The 18,147-nt window shown below is 34.8% G+C and overlaps 1 protein-coding gene across 1 annotated transcript in view; it reads left to right on the forward strand.

The window, feature by feature from the left end:
- The window catches only part of UBA6 (ubiquitin like modifier activating enzyme 6), an 88,605-nt gene extending 74,941 nt beyond the window's left edge, over positions 1 to 13,664 (forward strand). The window contains exons 28-33 of the mRNA XM_002926718.4: positions 2,040 to 2,157; positions 4,223 to 4,416; positions 5,230 to 5,357; positions 8,657 to 8,744; positions 8,898 to 8,992; positions 11,388 to 13,664. Coding sequence (XP_002926764.3) covers positions 2,040 to 2,157; positions 4,223 to 4,416; positions 5,230 to 5,357; positions 8,657 to 8,744; positions 8,898 to 8,992; positions 11,388 to 11,523 — 759 coding nt within the window. The 3' untranslated portion in view covers positions 11,524 to 13,664. The remainder of the gene's footprint in view (positions 1 to 2,039; positions 2,158 to 4,222; positions 4,417 to 5,229; positions 5,358 to 8,656; positions 8,745 to 8,897; positions 8,993 to 11,387) is intronic.
- Positions 13,665 to 18,147: the final 4,483 nt, after the last annotated feature.

An 18,147-nucleotide genomic window follows, 5' to 3' on the forward strand; every position in this document is an offset into this window, starting at 1 on the left:
CACATGCTCATTATATACATTTTTATATACTCTAAAAATCATCTACAAAACAATCTTTTGTTCCCCTTACCCTCTAGCTGTATTGAAAAATGTGGAATAGTGATTGCCTCCCTATAAAATTCAAGCAGGAAGTGGTATGTGCAGTCTTCCACTCTGCACTTTCAGGAAAAAGGAAAATTTGTAACTGTTTGATATTGTACAAGTAAATGGGTGTGCTGAATGAAATGTTCATGACTTGTAGCTTATCAAGAGTAAAAGAACAGAAAGGTAACCAGAATTCCTATATAAAGGAGTTTCCAGTTATGGAATGAGTAAGTGAAGGAAATAAAAGGCACAGCATAGGGAATATAGTCAATGATACTGTAATAGAATTGTTTGGTGACAGATGGTAGTTACACTTGCAGTGAGCACAGCATAACTTATGGAGAAATTGAATCACTGTTGTACACCTGAAACTAATGTAACATTGTGTATCAACTCTATTCAAATAATTTTTTTTAAAGAGAAGATTCCCTTGGGGGGCGCCTGAGTGGCACAGCGGTTAAGCGTCTGCCTTCGGCTCAGGGCGTGATCCTGGCGTTATGGGATCGAGCCCCACATCAGGCTCCTCCGCTATGAGCCTGCTTCTTCCTCTCCCACTCCCCCTGCTTGTGTTCCCTCTCTCGCTGGCTGTCTCTATCTCTGTCAAATAAATAAATAAAATCTTTAAAAAAAAAAATAAATAAAATAAAGAGAAGATTCCCAGCACATGTTCCTAGTAGACAGAACTGCTAGACAGAGGCCAAAGAAACATGTATGAATATCCTTGCTACTCTTTATTGCTCTTCCATGTTTTAAGGTGTGAATTGCTTCTTTCTCCATCAAAGTTTTGGGGTAATAAGTTATCCTGAACAATTTAGCTGCAGTTTTAGTTTTAACATGAATTTTGAGCTTTTCACAGCTCTCTGAAGCAACTCACACTGAAACTTCAGAGTCTAGCACTTAACAGTTAACAGATGCCAAAAATATCAACTAGACATTATGGCAAATAAAAGTTTCTGCTTCCTTGACTCTTTACTATTTCTTAAATACTTATAAGAACACTTAATCTGTAAAAACACAAGTTGAATGTGTACTATACAAAGAAATAGTATTTTTAATTTGTGATAATATAGATATTTTTTTGGTTTGAAAATATTAACTTTACTGCCCTTGTGGAATGTCTAATAAGTAATTTCTTAAAGATAAATTATTTAGATGTGCTGCTCTGAGCATGCATCTATATGAAGGAAGACATATTCTTTAGGAAACAGCTTCTTGTCAGCAATCATTAAATATCTAAAGGATGCCCCATTATGTATTTTATGGATTTATTTGGAGACAGAAAACAGCTCTGCACTAGTTAGAGCTATGCAATTTGGTTTGAGGTAGATATGTCAGAATTGTAAACTGTTGATTAATACTAACTTCATTCTGCTGTGGAATTTTAAAAGAGATCTATATGAACACAGTTCTTATAAACTATTCAGTGAATATTTTAACACAAGCAAATTTGTTTTAAATATATTGAAGTTCTCTCAGTGAACAAGATAAAGATCCCTGTTCTAAGAGTTTACATGTCAGTGTGAGGAGATAGATAATAAAACAAATACATAAATAACATATTACTTAACAATGGAAGGTGTAAAATACATTGGACCATAATGATCAATAATGTGATTAAACTAGGGACACCTAGTTGACTCATGAGTCACAAGTATCTGACTCTTAATCTAGGCTCTTAATCTTGATCTCAACGATTGTGAGTTCGAGCCCTGTGTTAGGCTCCATACCCTGATTTAGTGATATCAAAGCCATCGTTTTCCTATCTTTCAATAACTTCATTTTCCTGGATTTTTGGTATATTTCAGTGATTTAAAAACATATATAAAAAATAATGTGATTAAACTAGATAAAGGGCGTATCTTCTCTGTGTGACTTATTTGGTAAAATGTATATGGTAATCAAACTTAGGTACAGGATATGATAACATTAATGAATATATGTCCATGTATTTAAAGGTTGTTCAAACAGATGAAACTGCAAGGAAACCAGACCATGTTCCTATTAGCAGTGAAGATGAGAGGAATGCTGTTTTCCAACTAGAAAAGGCTATTTCATCTAATAAAGCTACCACAAGTAAGGGGAAATCTTTATAAAAATGCTTTGAACTGGAGGGAATTTTTATTTTCAATAAACGGTATACCCAAAAGCTTATGGGACTAAATAATAACTATAGTAATAATGATGTTAGTTGATTTCATGATCTTATGAAAGTCACTGTTCATCTTTAACTGTGACTAAATTCATTATTTTTTTAACCCTTGCTGTACCGTCAGTTGCTGAAATGTAAGTCTGCTTTATTGTCATTCTGATTGGTTTAGTCCTTAAGATTCTACTGTGGCCAACATAATGAGCAAAAAAAATGGAGTTCCTGGGGCGCCTGAGTGGTTCAGTTGTTAAGCATCTGCCTTTGGCTCAGGTCATGATCCCAGGATCCTGGGATCAAGCCCTGCATTGGACTCCCTGCTCCACGAGAAGCCTGCTTCTCCCTCTCCCACTCCCCCTGCTGGTGTTCTCTGTCGCTGTGTTTCTGTCCAATAAATAAATAAAATCTTAANTAAAATCTTTAAAAAAAAAAAATACTGGGGCGCCTGGGTGGCACAGCGGTTAAGCGTTTGCCTTCGGCTCAGGGCGTGATCCCGGCGTTATCGGATCGAGCCCCACGTCAGGTTCCTCTACTATGAGCCTGCTTCTTCCTCTCCCACTCCCCCTGCTTGTGTTCCCTCTCTCGCTGGCTGTCTCTATCTCTGTCGAATAAATGAAATCTTTAAAAAAAAAATAAATAAATAAATAAATAAATNTAAGTCTGCTTTATTGTCATTCTGATTGGTTTAGTCCTTAAGATTCTACTGTGGCCAACATAATGAGCAAAAAAAATGGAGTTCCTGGGGCGCCTGAGTGGTTCAGTTGTTAAGCATCTGCCTTTGGCTCAGGTCATGATCCCAGGATCCTGGGATCAAGCCCTGCATTGGACTCCCTGCTCCACGAGAAGCCTGCTTCTCCCTCTCCCACTCCCCCTGCTGGTGTTCTCTGTCGCTGTGTTTCTGTCCAATAAATAAATAAAATCTTAAAAAAAAAAAAATACTTTAAAAAAAAATGGAGTTCCTATATAGACTAACACTTAGACCCAGTGAAGTCACTTTAGGATAAAAAACCATTGACAGATTTCTTCCTGGCTTATTAGTCTCCATAGTTGTACGAAGGGAATACAACTTGACCTGTATACATCCTTGTTAAATAGTTTTAAACATAAGGAAACCGAACTTGTATTCTTTAAAATCAGAGCTATTTGCTTATTTTTTAGACCTGCTCACCATCTTTTATTACATAAATCAGCAGTTTCCAGACTTTCAGGATATTTATGCACAAACCACTAAAATTCTGGAAAAAAGAACCTACGTTAGCCAACTATTTATTTTGTAAATAAAATATAAATGTGTTAGGGGTGCCTGGGTGGCACAGCGGTTAAGCGTCTGCCTTCGGCTCAGGGTGTGATCCTGGCGTTGTGGGATCGAGCCCCACATCATCGGCTCAGGGTATGAGCCTGCTTCTTCCTCTCCCACTCCCCCTGCTTGTGTTCCCTCTCTCTCTGGCTGTCTCTTATCTCTGTCGAACAAATAAATAAAATCTTTAAAAAATATATATATACATATATATATGTTAATTTAATCGTTACAATTCTAGAAAAAATTCCATTTCTTTCTCATTTCATAACAGATAAAACTATACCTATCTACAGAATGATTTTTGAGAAACAGTAATCTAGAAATATTCCAAACAGATACATATTTTTATTAGATTAACTGACTCTGTGCTTAGTTATCAGAGGTAAAATGTTTCACAGTAGTATTTATGGAATCAACTTTAGAACAGTACCCAATGTTAACGTTTTTTCATAAACAGCTTACTATCAGATGAGGTACATAGCTTCCTTATTTTCCGTGTTTTAGATTTTTTTTAATATAGAAACTTCTCTGATTCAGTGATACCAAAGCCATCATTTTCATATCCTTCAATAACTTCATTTTCCTGGATTTTTCTAATATATTTCAGTCATTTAAAAACATAAAGGAATATTTAAGAATAGTGAATCCAGATTGCTTTTTACCTAATAAAACCTTATTTTTTTGGTTGTGATCAGGTGATCTTCAGATGGCAGTGCTTTCATTTGAAAAAGATGATGATCGTAATGGACACATAGATTTCATTACAGCTGCATCAAACCTTCGTGCAAAAATGTATAGCATTGAACCAGCTGACCGTTTCAAAACAAAGCGAATAGCTGGTAAAATTATACCTGCTATAGCAACATCCACTGCTGCGGTTTCTGGCTTGGTGAGTTTATTATTCTTTGAATGGAAATATATCTTTTCATTGTCTCTTAACCTGTTTTCCCCATTGTACCACGCCAGCCAGGCACTCAGAGATCTTAGAGAGGGAGGGATCCATATTGATCTTATATTTTAAATTTCAGGATATTTCTGAAAATACGGTAGTCCACATTTTGAAGCTTTACAGACATATAGACATTTTAACATAAAATTAACCTGTGTCAAGACAGTATAATTTTTCTTATAAGCAGTAAATCCTCTTAATCATTCTTGTATCCTCCATATAAAGTAGGTACTGTATTTTTCTTGAATAAGATGAATTGCTCTAATGGTTGCTCTTTGATCGTATTGGATTTTAGTTCTTTGCCTTAAAAAATGTAATTCCTGTTAGTGATTCAGATTTCTTACAATTTAATCTTTCCTTAATGATTCAGAATCTTTAGGCTGGCCCTGGTTGTTTTGCTGTACTGTAGTGTTATACTTAGAAGCTGTGTAATTATCTGCCCCTATATTAAATTACTTTAGACTATTGTATTTCTTGAGTTCTGGTATCTTCCAAAATAGGAAGATTACATGACCCAAATAATTTTTTTAGTAACTTTGCTCACCGCATATAGAACAGGTGAAAAGTTTGAAAGTATAAGATATGTTAAAAGTGGACAGATTTATAAGAAATTCCTGCTATTTCAGCCTAGTAGCTGCTTTTACTCTTTACAGAGAAATGCTTGAGAAGAATTTAGGAAAATTAAGTAGATGCATTTAAAGTCGTGAATAGGTTTGGGCTCTTTATACTAAGATCACCTTCTTTTTTATCTAGGTTGCATTGGAGATGATCAAGGTAGCTGGTGGCTATCCATTTGAGGCTTACAAAAATTGTTTCCTTAACTTAGCCATTCCAATTATAGTGTTTACAGAGACATCTGAAGTAAAAAGAACTGAAATCAGGTATGCGTGAAGGTCTATTTCTCTCGCATAATGAAATAAAATTTTTACCTTCTAAAAGGAGAAAATTGTAGTTCCACCTCTCCTTTCCTCATGTATATACGAGTGATATATGAGTGATATGAGTGAATGAATATGAGTAAAATATATATCTATATATATTTTCATAGATAGATAGTGATCCTTGCCGTCACTTCAAGACTCGGTCAAAATCCCATCTTCATGAAGCATTTTTCTCTTTCTTTCTTTTTCTTTCTTTCTTTCTTTCTTTCTTTCTGAAATAATTGACATGTGTTAGATTAGTTTCAGGTGTGCAACACAGTGACTCAACACCTGTATGTTATTAAGACATGATCACAAGAATAAGCCCGGTCAACATCATCACCATACATAGTTAGCCTCTTTTTTTCCCTTGTAATAAGATCTTTAAAGATCTGTTCTCTTAGCAACTTTCAACTATACAGTTAGTATTATTAACTATAGTCACCATGCTGCACATTACATACGCATGATTAATTTTATAAACTGGAAACGTTTGACTGTTTTCACCCATTTTGTTCATGCCCCAGCCCCACCTCTGGCAACTACCAGTCTGTTGTCTGTATCTGTGAACTCAGTGTCAGGGTTTGTTTTTAAGATTCCACATAAAAGTGAGATCATACAGGTATTTATTTGTCTTTCTCTGTCTGACTTATTTCACTTAGCATAATGCTAATATTGTTCCAAATCCCAAGATTTCTTTTTATGAATGAATTGTAGTTGTGTGTGTGTGTGTGTGTGTGTGTGTGTGTGTGTGTGTGACGTTTTCTTTATCCATTCACCCATTAATGGACACTTAGGTTGTTTCTGTATCAACACCTTAGCTATTATAAATAATGCTTCAATGAACATGGGGGTGCTGATATATTTTGGAGTTATTGCTTTCATTTTCTTTGGCTAAATACCCAGGAGTGGAATTGCTGGATCATATGGTAATTCTGTTTTTAATATTTTAAGGAACCTCCATACTATTCCAACTCTTGTTATTTCTTGTCTTTAATACTAGCCATTCTAGCAGGTGTGAGGTGATACCTCATTATGGTTTTGATTTGCATTTTCCTGATGTTTAGTGATGTTGAGCACCTTTTCATGTACCTGTTGGCCATCTTTGTATCTTAAAGTTCTTTATATATTTTGGATACTCACCCCTTATCAGATACATGATTTGCAAATATCTATTTCCATTCAGTAGGTTGCCTTTTCTTTTTTCTTTTCTTCTCTTTTCTTTTTTTAATTCAGTTTATTACTTCTGGCATAGCTGGTAACATGAGCTTCATGTTTACACTGTTTTCTCTTGCCCTTTAAGTCCCATACGGAATAGTGCAGAGGATCCAAGTTGATAGGGCACATACAATAGATCTGTGTCACAGCTAAGGAATACTGAGCTTAAGAACGCCCCAATTTTATACAAAGACTACTGACAAATCTGACCAGTTGTTGCCCAGCGGAGTGGCATTATCTTTATTACCTTGTCCAGGAATCAGAACTGCCTGCTGACCTGAAGGGAGACAAGCTGTTTATTCTGAAAAAAATATCTTTGAAAAGATATTTCTACTTTTTGTTTTTCTGTTTTTCTTTTCTTTTCTTTTTTTTTTTTTTTTTTAAGATTTTATTTATTCGAGAGAGAGAGAGAGACAGCATGAGCCAGGGGAGGGGCAGAGACACAGACTTCCCGCTGAGCCAGGAGCCTGACATGGGACTCAGTCCCAGGACTCTGGGATCATGACCTGAGCTGAAGGCAGATGCTTAACTGACTGAGCCACCCAGGTGCCCTGAAAAGATACTTCTAGATAAAAGCTGTCATAAGACATGTAGAAATGTCATGAAAAACTGCCTCCCAATAGTGAGTGCAAGAAGCCTGGATTACTACCAACTTTATGAAACAAATGGAACATCCCTGGTTTGCCTACTCCTAGATTTCTTTTATGTAAGATTATTAGTTTGTGCAGTTAACCACTGTTCATTTTGTCTGCCTTTTTTTTTTTTAAGATTTTATTTATTTATTTGACGGAGGGCACAAGCAGGAGGAACGGCAGAGGGAGAGGGAAAAGCAGGCTCCCCACTGAGCAGGGAGCCTAATGTGGGGTTCAGTCCCAGGACCCTGGGACCATGACCCGAGCCGAAGGCAGATGCTTAACCAGCTGAGCCATCCAGGCACCCCTTGTCTACCTTTTCATTTTGTTGATGGTTTTCTTTGCTATGCAGAAGCTTTTTAGTTTGATATAGTCCCATTCGTCTACTTTTGCTTTTGGTACCAAATGTAAAAAACCATCACCAAGACTGATGTCAAGAAAGCTTTATTACCACCTGTGTTTTCTTATAGGAGCTTTATGGTTTCAGGTCTTATATGCAGGTCTTTAATCCATTTTGAGTTAATTATTTTTTAAAATTTTCTTTTTAAGTAATCTCTACACCCAATGTGGGGCTCAGACTTAGAACCCCGAGATCAGGAGTCACATGCCGTACTGACTGAGCTAGTCAGGAACCCCTTGAGTTAATTTTTGTATGGTGTAAGAGAGTGGTTCAATTTTATTCTTTTGCTTTATGCAAAGCATTTATGACTAAACTAGCTATAGAACTCTCACAATATTTAATCTACCACATTATTTAGCATTGTACTTTCTTATGATTTCATCTGTTTTCCTAATTCAGATGAGTTAAGGCACTATAATGTCTGACTGATGTATCATGAGATTTAGAATCTGGTTCCAAAAATTATGTGACAAAGCAAAACAGTTCCCCTGGACCTCCATTTTTCACTTTCAAAATGGCAATATCCAAAACTTGAAAATCCCTGTTTTGGCAAGAGTGAGAAAACATTCTCCTCATACATCACTACTGATAGGAATATAGAATAGTATAATCCATAGTGGAAATCAGTGCGATATTTCAGATTTTCAGACACATTTGCACTCATCTCAAATGATATATTTATCAAGATATTCACTGTTTATCATAGCCAAAGATTGGAACAACCCAACTGTACAGTAATAGGGAGCTAGAACATCCACACAGTGAAACCCATGCAGCCGTTAGAGAACTCTCTTGCTAAGACGCACAGATTTATTATGAGACACTGGAACAATCAACAAGGTGTACTGATAAAAATGGTTATCTTGTATGGTGTAATGGAGAAATAAGTTGTATTTTTCTTTTTCCTCTATGTTATTATGTAGCTAAATCACAAATAATGGACTTATGGGGCTTTTTATTATTACTAAAGGGAAAAATATTAAAATGTTTTGAATATTTTTCTACAACAGAAATGGAATATCATTTACAATTTGGGACAGATGGACTATACATGGAAAAGAAGACTTCACCCTCTTGGATTTCATAAATGCAGTCAAAGTGAGACATTTATTTACTTCATTAGTTGGAGGTTTTCATAAATAATATTTAGGAGAAATTTGCTGTCTTTTTACTGGTTGTAAAACATTGTCACCCAGCCCTTTATATCTGGACATAGCTCTGATTGTTTATCTTTTGGGTATTTACTTTTAGGAGAAATACGGAATTGAGCCAACAATGGTGGTACAGGGAGTCAAGATGCTTTATGTTCCTGTAATGCCTGGTCATGCAAAAAGATTGAAGTTAACGTAAGTATTAAACCTTACATCAGAAGATTCACAAGAACTAAAACATAAGGTGATGCACACTGGGAAATCAAATAGATTTACCGCTGCTAATTTAACCGGTTTATTGATAGCACCATCTCCCAAAAATCAGGATCTTTGTTGATAGCATCAGTGTTGTAACCCATGAGCAGCAGGTCAAATGACACATGTTAACTTGTATTAAATAAAAGTCAGCATAAAAATATTTGTTGTATGAATTTCTGCATGATGGGTACTTTAACATATGCAAGGGTTTTTTGTGGGTTTTTTTGCTTGTTTGTTTTGTTTTTTGTATATATTTATTAGAGAGAGAGAGATGAGAGAGTGCACACAGAGGGAGAAGCAGGCTTACCCGCTGAGCAGGGAGCCCGATGCCGGGCTTGATCCCAGGACCCTGGGATCATGACCCGAGCCAAAGGCAGATGCTTAGATGCTTAACCAGCTGAGCCACCCAGGCGCCCCTGACATTTGCAGGTTTTAACTATGATTATCAATTAATGAGATTAATCACTTTTAATTACTATAATCCAGGCTTAATGGTCTATACTTTAAAAAACAAAATTGCTATTACATATAATGCATTAATTTGCCTTACATTACTTTGTCATTAGGATCCCTGAGTATCTCTTTGATATATTAATAATAGTATTTCCTGTGTACTACTTAGATGAGAGTAGAATGTTCTGTCCCGGGGCGCCTGGGTGGCGCAGTCGTTAAGCGTCTGCCTTTGGCTCAGGGCGTGATCCCGGCGTTGTGGGATCGAGCCCCACATCAGGCTCCTCCGCTGGGAGCCTGCTTCTTCCTCTCCCACTCCCCCTGCCTGTGTTCCCTCTCTTGCTGGCTGTCTCTCTCTGTCAAATAAATAAATAAAATCTTTAAAAAAAAAAAAAGAATGTGTGGTCCTGAAGCATATTGATTAGTGGAAATTAAAATTTGTTGCAAATAATTCACAGTAGTGCTTTATAAGTTGGCCAGTATTTGGAATCTCCAGCATGATATACTTTGTGATTGATATTTTTCATTTATTACATTTTTCATTTACCAGATATTTACAAAGTACCCGTTAAGTGGCTAGACAAGCTTGGCTTCAAAAAGACCTGGATTCACATCCATGCCCAGTACTTGTTTTGTCATATTGAGTAGCTTACTGAACTTTTTGGAAACTTAGTTTTCTATCCACAAATAGGAATGATTGTGCCCGTAGCTATTGATCATTAAAATAATAGTAAGATTAGCAATGTAATAGCAACTGAGAGGTAGCCCATAAATCTTACTCCTATTACTATTTTGCCATTATACGTCTTTATCAAATAGCCTGTGCCCTCAAGGAGTTCACAGTGTTATGAGAAAGGGACATGTTAATCATTAAAATGTAATTGAATAATTAGTATAATAAAGGTTTTTACAGAATACCTTAGGCATTACTAACTCATGCCTTCCTCTTAGGGTAGATTTCATTTGAGCTACTTTTGAAAATGGATATCAGGCAAAAGCAATAGTTTATGCAAAAGCATACAATTAATAAAGAGTACTCATGATCTATTTGGGAAATCAGCATTTTGGAATAACTTAAGGATGAGATGATAAGAATAAATGGTAGAAAGAATGAGAAATTATAAATGGAACAAAATTTCTTTGTAAAATGGAAAGAGCTATTATTGAGGTTTAAATAGATTACATAGTTCGGAGTCTGGCATGAGATAGGTACGTGACATATGATATATATTATTAGGCAAGAAAGTAAAATCAGATTTACATTTTAAGAGGATTCTGGCAGCAGAGTAGATTGGAGATAGAAGACAGCTGGCTCGAAGCTAATCTAGTAATCTAAGGATATATAGATGATAACTTGATTTGAGACAGTATCTGTGACAATAGCAACAACAAAGTAGTTTTTTTAGTGAATAGGATATACATGGGATATGAGAGAAAGGTAAAACTTAATGTCTTTCGCAGTGATTAGCTTGCATTTTTGAAGATTTGAAACTAATTTGCTTTTTACTCTTTACATAGAAATGGCTTGAGAAGAATTTATGGTGCATCCACACTTTATAGGGAATATGAAGATAATTTATTTTTAAAAAACAGTGCTTACATTTTGGTTTTGTGGGTGGGGAGATTATCTTTTAACAAATGGTCTATCTTCTTTACCAATACTAGCAGTAGTCCAGACTGATTCACTGTTAGATTAATGAATGTCTTGAGTTTAGAGCTTTTAGTAAAGAAAAATTATAATATATGAAAGCATGTGAATTGTTAGATTTAAAAATAAATGTAAAGTCTAGGCACACAGGTTCAGATTCTCTGGGCAACATTAAACAGCAAATCTCATTTTACAGAATTTACCAAATTATTTGTCCTTGATTATCTTTCTTAGAATGCATAAACTTGTGAAACCTTCTACTGAAAAGAAATATGTGGATCTTACTGTGTCATTTGCTCCAGACACTGATGGAGATGAAGATTTGCCTGGACCTCCAGTAAGATACTATTTTAGTCATGACGCTGATTAACAGAAGTTGTCTTAAATTTACTCCACTACTACTTGATGTTGTAAAGATTGCACTTAATTCAGGAATGAAAAAAAATCAATTCATAATACTATGGATTTCTCTTTGATGAAGCCTTAATTTAAGGGAAACATCAGTAGAAAACTACAGTGCAGTCTTTTAAAGCATTTTGGAATATAATCTAGACTTGTCTAGTGCTTTATATGTGGATATGATCACAAGCAATTTTGAACTGGACTGATGTTTTATAATGCTTACAAAAAAATTGTGTATTAGCCTCTCTGGATGAAAAGAAGGAAAAAAATTTGTATCCATCACCAGAAGAGATAAAAGATCAAGAAATTGAAAGTAACAGATGCAACTGTCCAAAAAGTTTAATCTTACTTTGTGAATTTTTTGTTGCTGTTCACTATTTGAGACCCAGTTTTTCTATAAAAATAGTGTTTGGCACCCTGCACCTCTTATAATTAGGCTTTTGAGTTTAACACCAGTGGGAAGAGGAGAGATGGTAGCTGTGAATGAAGAGTAGCCATTTTAAATTGTACGGTTACAGTTTACTGTCCTGTTAATTTAAGTGGAGTTTGTTAATATCACTATCTCCCGAAAATCAAGATCTCTGTTGATAGCATCAGTGTTGTAACCCATGAGCAGTAGGTCAGATGACACGTTAACTTAATGTATTAAGTGTTAACAGTATTATATGAACTTTGACAACCTCTTAGAGGATCCATGAATGTGAACAGGTAAATATGGCTAAGCATTTGATTCTTCAGTATGCCTTCTAATGTGGCTATTTTATTTGTTTGGAACTCTAAATCTGATTGTCATAGTATATAAGACTAAAAGGTTTTGTAAAGGGAGTGTCCTTAGAAGTAGATGAAAACTAGAAATTAAAAAAAATCATTACTAGTTGAGTCTTGATTTTTTTTCTTCCAGCAACCTAATGGACAGAAAAAAGACATTTTACTTTAAAGGGAAACATGCTATTTTATTCTGCATTCCCAGACAGGGAGTGGACAAAGATAAAAATTTATTTTTTTAGGTCTTTACTGATAGAAACTTTCTGTTTTCTGATAGGAGATACTACAGAAAATTCATATAAATGCTTTCATTAAAATGATGTAAAATGTACTCAACACTATAAACTTGGTTAAAACAGCAAGTATTTCTTTTATTTCTAAGGCTATCATGCATTCTAAAGCAATTGGCATTTTGTAACCATAGGAAGTCACTTCCCTCTAGCTGCTTTTAGTCTGATCTCCTGTTCAGGCGATTAATGGGTACTTTGATAAACTCAAGACTAGATTTACGTCAGTATTACTCCTATTTGATATGTTTTTATACTCTCTACTTAAGTTTCCTTTTATTTCATTTATAAATAGTTGAAATTACTTTGTCAACCAGCTGTATTGTTTCATTCTTTTGTAAAAGTATCATCTAACTGGGAAAATATATTTGGGAGTAGAAGGTGAATTTGAATGAATAAAAGGATACTCTGCATTGGAGACAAAGATAGGTGGACGAGGTGAATTTAAAAGAGATGGATACCCTTGAAATAAGTAGTTTTTGTTCAAGTATAATGTTTAAAATTCCTTAAAATTGAATTCAGGAACATCAGAGCTCTATGGCTTAGAACTCTTGAGGCTAGCAATAATAAAAGGACTTTTCTGTAAGAAGCCTTTTCCCCATTTTCATTTTGCTTTGTATGATAGTAACTGATGTTTTCCAAGTAGCCATTCAGTAATCCTCAACTATGATCTAATAGCTGCTTATATTTTATCTAAATCTCCACATCTTTTTAGAAGTAAATTTGGAAACATGCTATCAGTTCTTATTTATAGTGATCAGTGCTTTAATCGACATAAACAAAACCAACAAGGATTAAGTTCATTTTGTGATTAAACCTGAAACCAATTTTGTCATTGCTTTTTTTTTTCCGCTGTAGGTAGTGGTTATTGCCATTAATCTCTATATAGTTCTGCTAAGCTGGAAAGCCAGGGTGTGAAGTTAATGACAATTTTTTTTCATTATCTTTTATTTCTGGACCATGAGATCACTTTTGGTGATTAAAATACCAGGTGCAAAAATTATTTGATTTTGTATGGTACCACTGAGTGATTTTTTACTTATTAAAAATAAATTAAGAAATTTGACAGTATCTTTGTAAATCCTGTTCCATGGTTGACTCCAGAGATTCCAGTTTTGCTGTTAATTTCGTGAGTAATGTTCTTTGGTGTTTTCTGATTTTCAAGTTGGCAATCATGGAGATGTAACAGTCATTGAGTGTAGAAGAACATTACTTCAAAGTGCTTTTGGCTCCTGGAAATTCTGTGAAAACAATTGAGAAATGGTGACTTTGTAAAACCTAGAAGATCTGGTAAATCTCACACTGTTGGTTGGGGATATCTAAAGTATACTCCTTTTTTTTTTAGATTTTTATTTTATTTTTAGTAGGCTTCACACCCAATGTGGGGCTTGAACTCACAACCCTGAGATCAAGAGTCACATGCTGTACCAAATGAACCAACCAGGCACCCTTAAAGTATATCCCTTTTTAGAGTTCAAAACTTTTTTGATAGTTATCAGTAATTTCCTCTAAATTGTCCGAAAGCTAAAACTTAGAAATAGATCTATGTCTTTGTTTTTATTTTTTGTCTATTATAACACTCCCTGGTGATGCCAATGAGAAGCCATAAAAAAGTCAGCAATGTTTAGAGTCTACTCTTTTATAATTTATAATTAGTAAAATGACAGAAAATTGTTCTTTTGAGATCTTAAGGAAAAATCTCTTGATGTAATAATTCAATTATAATGAACAAAAATTAAAATTACAAAAAAATCATTGTGATTATAAGTAAATAATCATTTTGTATACAGTCAGTGGGTATGAATTTAACTCTTTTATTTGCAACAAATCCAAACCAAAATCAGGAAGTTGAAATCATGGGGATTAGAGTAAGTAATTAATAGGTAATTTTCAGTGTTCATTTTTCTCTTGCCATTTCTTAGCTTTGTTTTAAAGTAAGGGCTTGTATATCCAGCTGTCAAATCGATAGAACGTTGACAGCAGACCAGAAATGTCCCTCATAGTCCCTTCTCAATCAGCCAGCTTCCCTACACATACTCTCTGGCAATACCACTCTCCTACCTTTTGTGATAATACTTCATTTTTATTTAGAGTGTTAACCACCTATCATGTACTTAAGTAATATAGTTTACTTTTTGATGGTTTCTGAACTTGATGTAAATGGAATCGGACTGTATTTTTTTTGTGGCTGCTGCTTTCGCTCAGCATGAGCATCATCCATATTGTTGCTTATAGTCACACTTTATTCATCATTGTTGTGTAGTCTACCTTTGCATTAATACACCACCACTTATTTATTTCTGTTGACTATGAGATGTTTTTAGTTTGGGGCAATCACAGTTCCTCAATGAACATATTGTATGTATTTCCTAGTGCAACTAAGGTATATACCTAGGAATGAAATTACTTGGTCATAGGTATTCACATCTTAAATTTTATTAGGCAGTAACGGATTGTTGCCTTAGCAGTAGAGATAGCCTATATTTCCACACCTTGCTCGACACTGGTATTAGCAGATTTTTTTTTTAATTTTGGCAGTCTGGAGGATGTGCAGTTGTAGGTCATTGAAGTTTTGCTCTGTATTCCCTAACTACTAGTGAAATTGAGCACCTTTTTCTAAGTGTGCTGGTGACTTTGACTTTCTTTTTTGCAAAGTGTCTTTTCAATTCTTTTGCCCATTTTTCAGTTGTGTTAGTCTTTTTCCTCATTGATTTATAGACGATCTTAAAAGTCCTGTTTTTAGTTAGCTGTATGTTTCCAAATATCTTTTCCTACTCTGGCTTGCCTTTCCCTCTATTTATGATCTTTGCTAAAAAGAGTTTCTCAGTGGTTGGGTACTAAGAAGTATCAGTCTTTTGTTTTAAGGTTAGTGTATTTTGTGAGTTGCTTAAAATACTGTTCTCTGTCCAGGGTCATGAAGGTACTCCCCTGTACATTGTCTCCTAAAGGCATTAACTTTGCCTTTCACATTTTCAGTTTTCAGTTCATGAGGAATTAATTTTGTGTATGCTGGGAAGTGCCTCACCACCATTTATTGAATTATGAAGTATGTTCCTTTTTTCAGTGCCACTCTTCTGCATTACCACCAAAGCCATATATCCATTTATGTGTATATCTCTGAATTTTTTGTTTCTTTTCTATCCCTGTGCTAGTATGGTATTTTCATCAGTGTAGCTGATGTATTGTTTTTTATATTTGGCAGAACAAGTCCTCCCAACTTATTGTTCTATAAGAATATCACGTATTCTTAGCCCATTGTATTTTCAGTTCTCAAATTTCTATAATTACAAATATGCAAATTCTGTCACTTTCACAGTTTCCAGTTGCCTTGCTGAAATTTTCAATCTTTTATCTACCTGAACATGAAAAGTATTATTTTGTAGTGTGTATTTAATCCCAAATCTGGACCTCTCCTGTGGGTCTGTTTTTATTTTTCTTTTATTTCAGCTAATCTTTATTTTACATCTTTGTGTGTATGGTTATCTTTAATTGTATGCCAATATTATATTTGAAAAGTTGCTTTTACAAATAACTTGATGTCCTACATAGCATTTTCATCCTCCAGAGAGGCACTTGGCCACTAGTAACTCAAGACCAGTTCCAGAGTCAAGATTTTATGAATTATCCATGTGACTCGGAGTTGAGCTATAGACTACTACTCCTCTTACTTCCTGTTTACCCTTACTCCTACAGCCCTTTAGAGTTGGGTTCAAAGTATAGATTAGGGTTACCAGGGCTAGTACCTCTTGGCTGGCACTGGACTCTGCCTTTCAATCCCTCGTCCCATAACTCTCCTCAGCTTCTCAGTGGACTCTTAAAAATCTGCAAAAGCTCCTAGGGTCCAAGTGATCCAAATGAATGGTTCACTTTTATGAATTTCTTCCAGATGTTAGTCTGACCATTCACTAACATAGGTCTCCAATGCCATCCAACATTTTTTAAATACATTTTGCCCACCTTTTCTAGATATTCTCAAGTAAGAATGTTAATTCAAATTATGTAGCCCACTTTTTATCCTTTTGATTATGTGTTAAATAAAATTTGTATTCTGTATCTGGAAACATACTAAATTCTAATGATTCTTATAAATTATTTGCAAATTAATTTGGATATACTGTATAAACTTCAAATAAGGACAGTGTTTAGTCTTTTCTAAGATCCAGAATTTTATTTTTGTTAATCCCCTCTCTTGTGTGTTTGCTTTCTACCCCATTGTTTCCTGCTCTTATTAATATTTTTCCTTTTTTTTTTGGGTTTCTTTTTTTTTTTTTTTTTTTTAACTAGTGCTGTTTCTAACTTCTTGAGCTGGATACTTACCTCATTGATTTTCATCCTGTCTTTCAATATACACATTTAAAATTAAAAATTATAAATATCTCTATATTACTATAATATAATTATATGATGTTCTGTTTACTATTGTAGCCATATTCCACAAGTTTTGACACATAGATGGTTAATAGTTAAAATATTCTCTTTCCATTAAGAGTTCCTCTGCAACTCAGGTTTTTTAGATTTTTTTTCAGTGTTTCTTCATTTCTAAACATAGAGTTTGTATTTTAGGGGTTCTTTTTAACCCAATTTGATAATCTCTGCATTTTAACTGAAACACTTAGGCCATGTACATTTACTGTAATTGCTGATATATTTAGGTTTAGTTCTGACATTTTATTTTATGGGGTTTGGTTTGGTTTGATTTTCTTTTTTTGTTTGTTTGTGTGTTTTTGTCTAGGCAGTTCTATGATTCTTTGTCTCTATTCTCTTGCATTTTAAAATTTTTTTATAGTTTTTTATTCCATATATGCCAATTACTATTATTATCTCTCAACTCTAGAAACCCTTTTGTATTCTAGAACTTTGCAGACTGCATTTCTCTTTTGCCATTTGGCTTCCTTTAGGTTCCCTAAATAGGTGGCACTAGGAGGAGGACTGGAAAGCTGGAGAAAGGGAAAAGAAACTTTTCCCCTTGCCATTTTTGCTTCCCGACATTGTCAGCATCCCCTCAACAGTGGCTTTTCTTCCAGTAGTCTCTGGTTGGTTCTTAGGCTCTAGCTTTTCTCTGGCACTCTGCAGGGTATCTCTTCTAGGCTTCCAGGTTCTAATAATGTCACCCTCATCCCTGTAGTAGCTGTGTCCCTTGCTGATGTTTTCAATTCTCCCAAAACCTGTTTAACAAATTCTTTATGTTAAACTCTTCATTAATATACATGATATGGTTTCTCTTTTCCTAAGCTATACATACCCTTTTTCTTTTTTCTAGTTCAGTGGTGTTTGTCTTTTGATGATTACCCTGTATTTATAGTTTGCACATTCAGATTAAGCCAGACTAAATGTAATCAATATCTTTACCTTTTGCTGATTTTTGTTTCCAAAAATGGCCATGGCACTGTTTCCAGTCTCACATGCTTTTCTAGAATCTTGCAGCCTCCTCCAACCCCCATAAGAGACCATCTATTTTCACTCTCTTTGAACCTGAACAAGAATTTATGATTGCCCTAACTAATATAACATAATGCATCATATGTAACTACAGCATTTGA

This window comes from Ailuropoda melanoleuca, chromosome 11 (assembly GCF_002007445.2).
Source record: "Ailuropoda melanoleuca isolate Jingjing chromosome 11, ASM200744v2, whole genome shotgun sequence".
In the NCBI taxonomy this organism is placed as follows: Eukaryota; Metazoa; Chordata; class Mammalia; order Carnivora; family Ursidae; genus Ailuropoda; species Ailuropoda melanoleuca.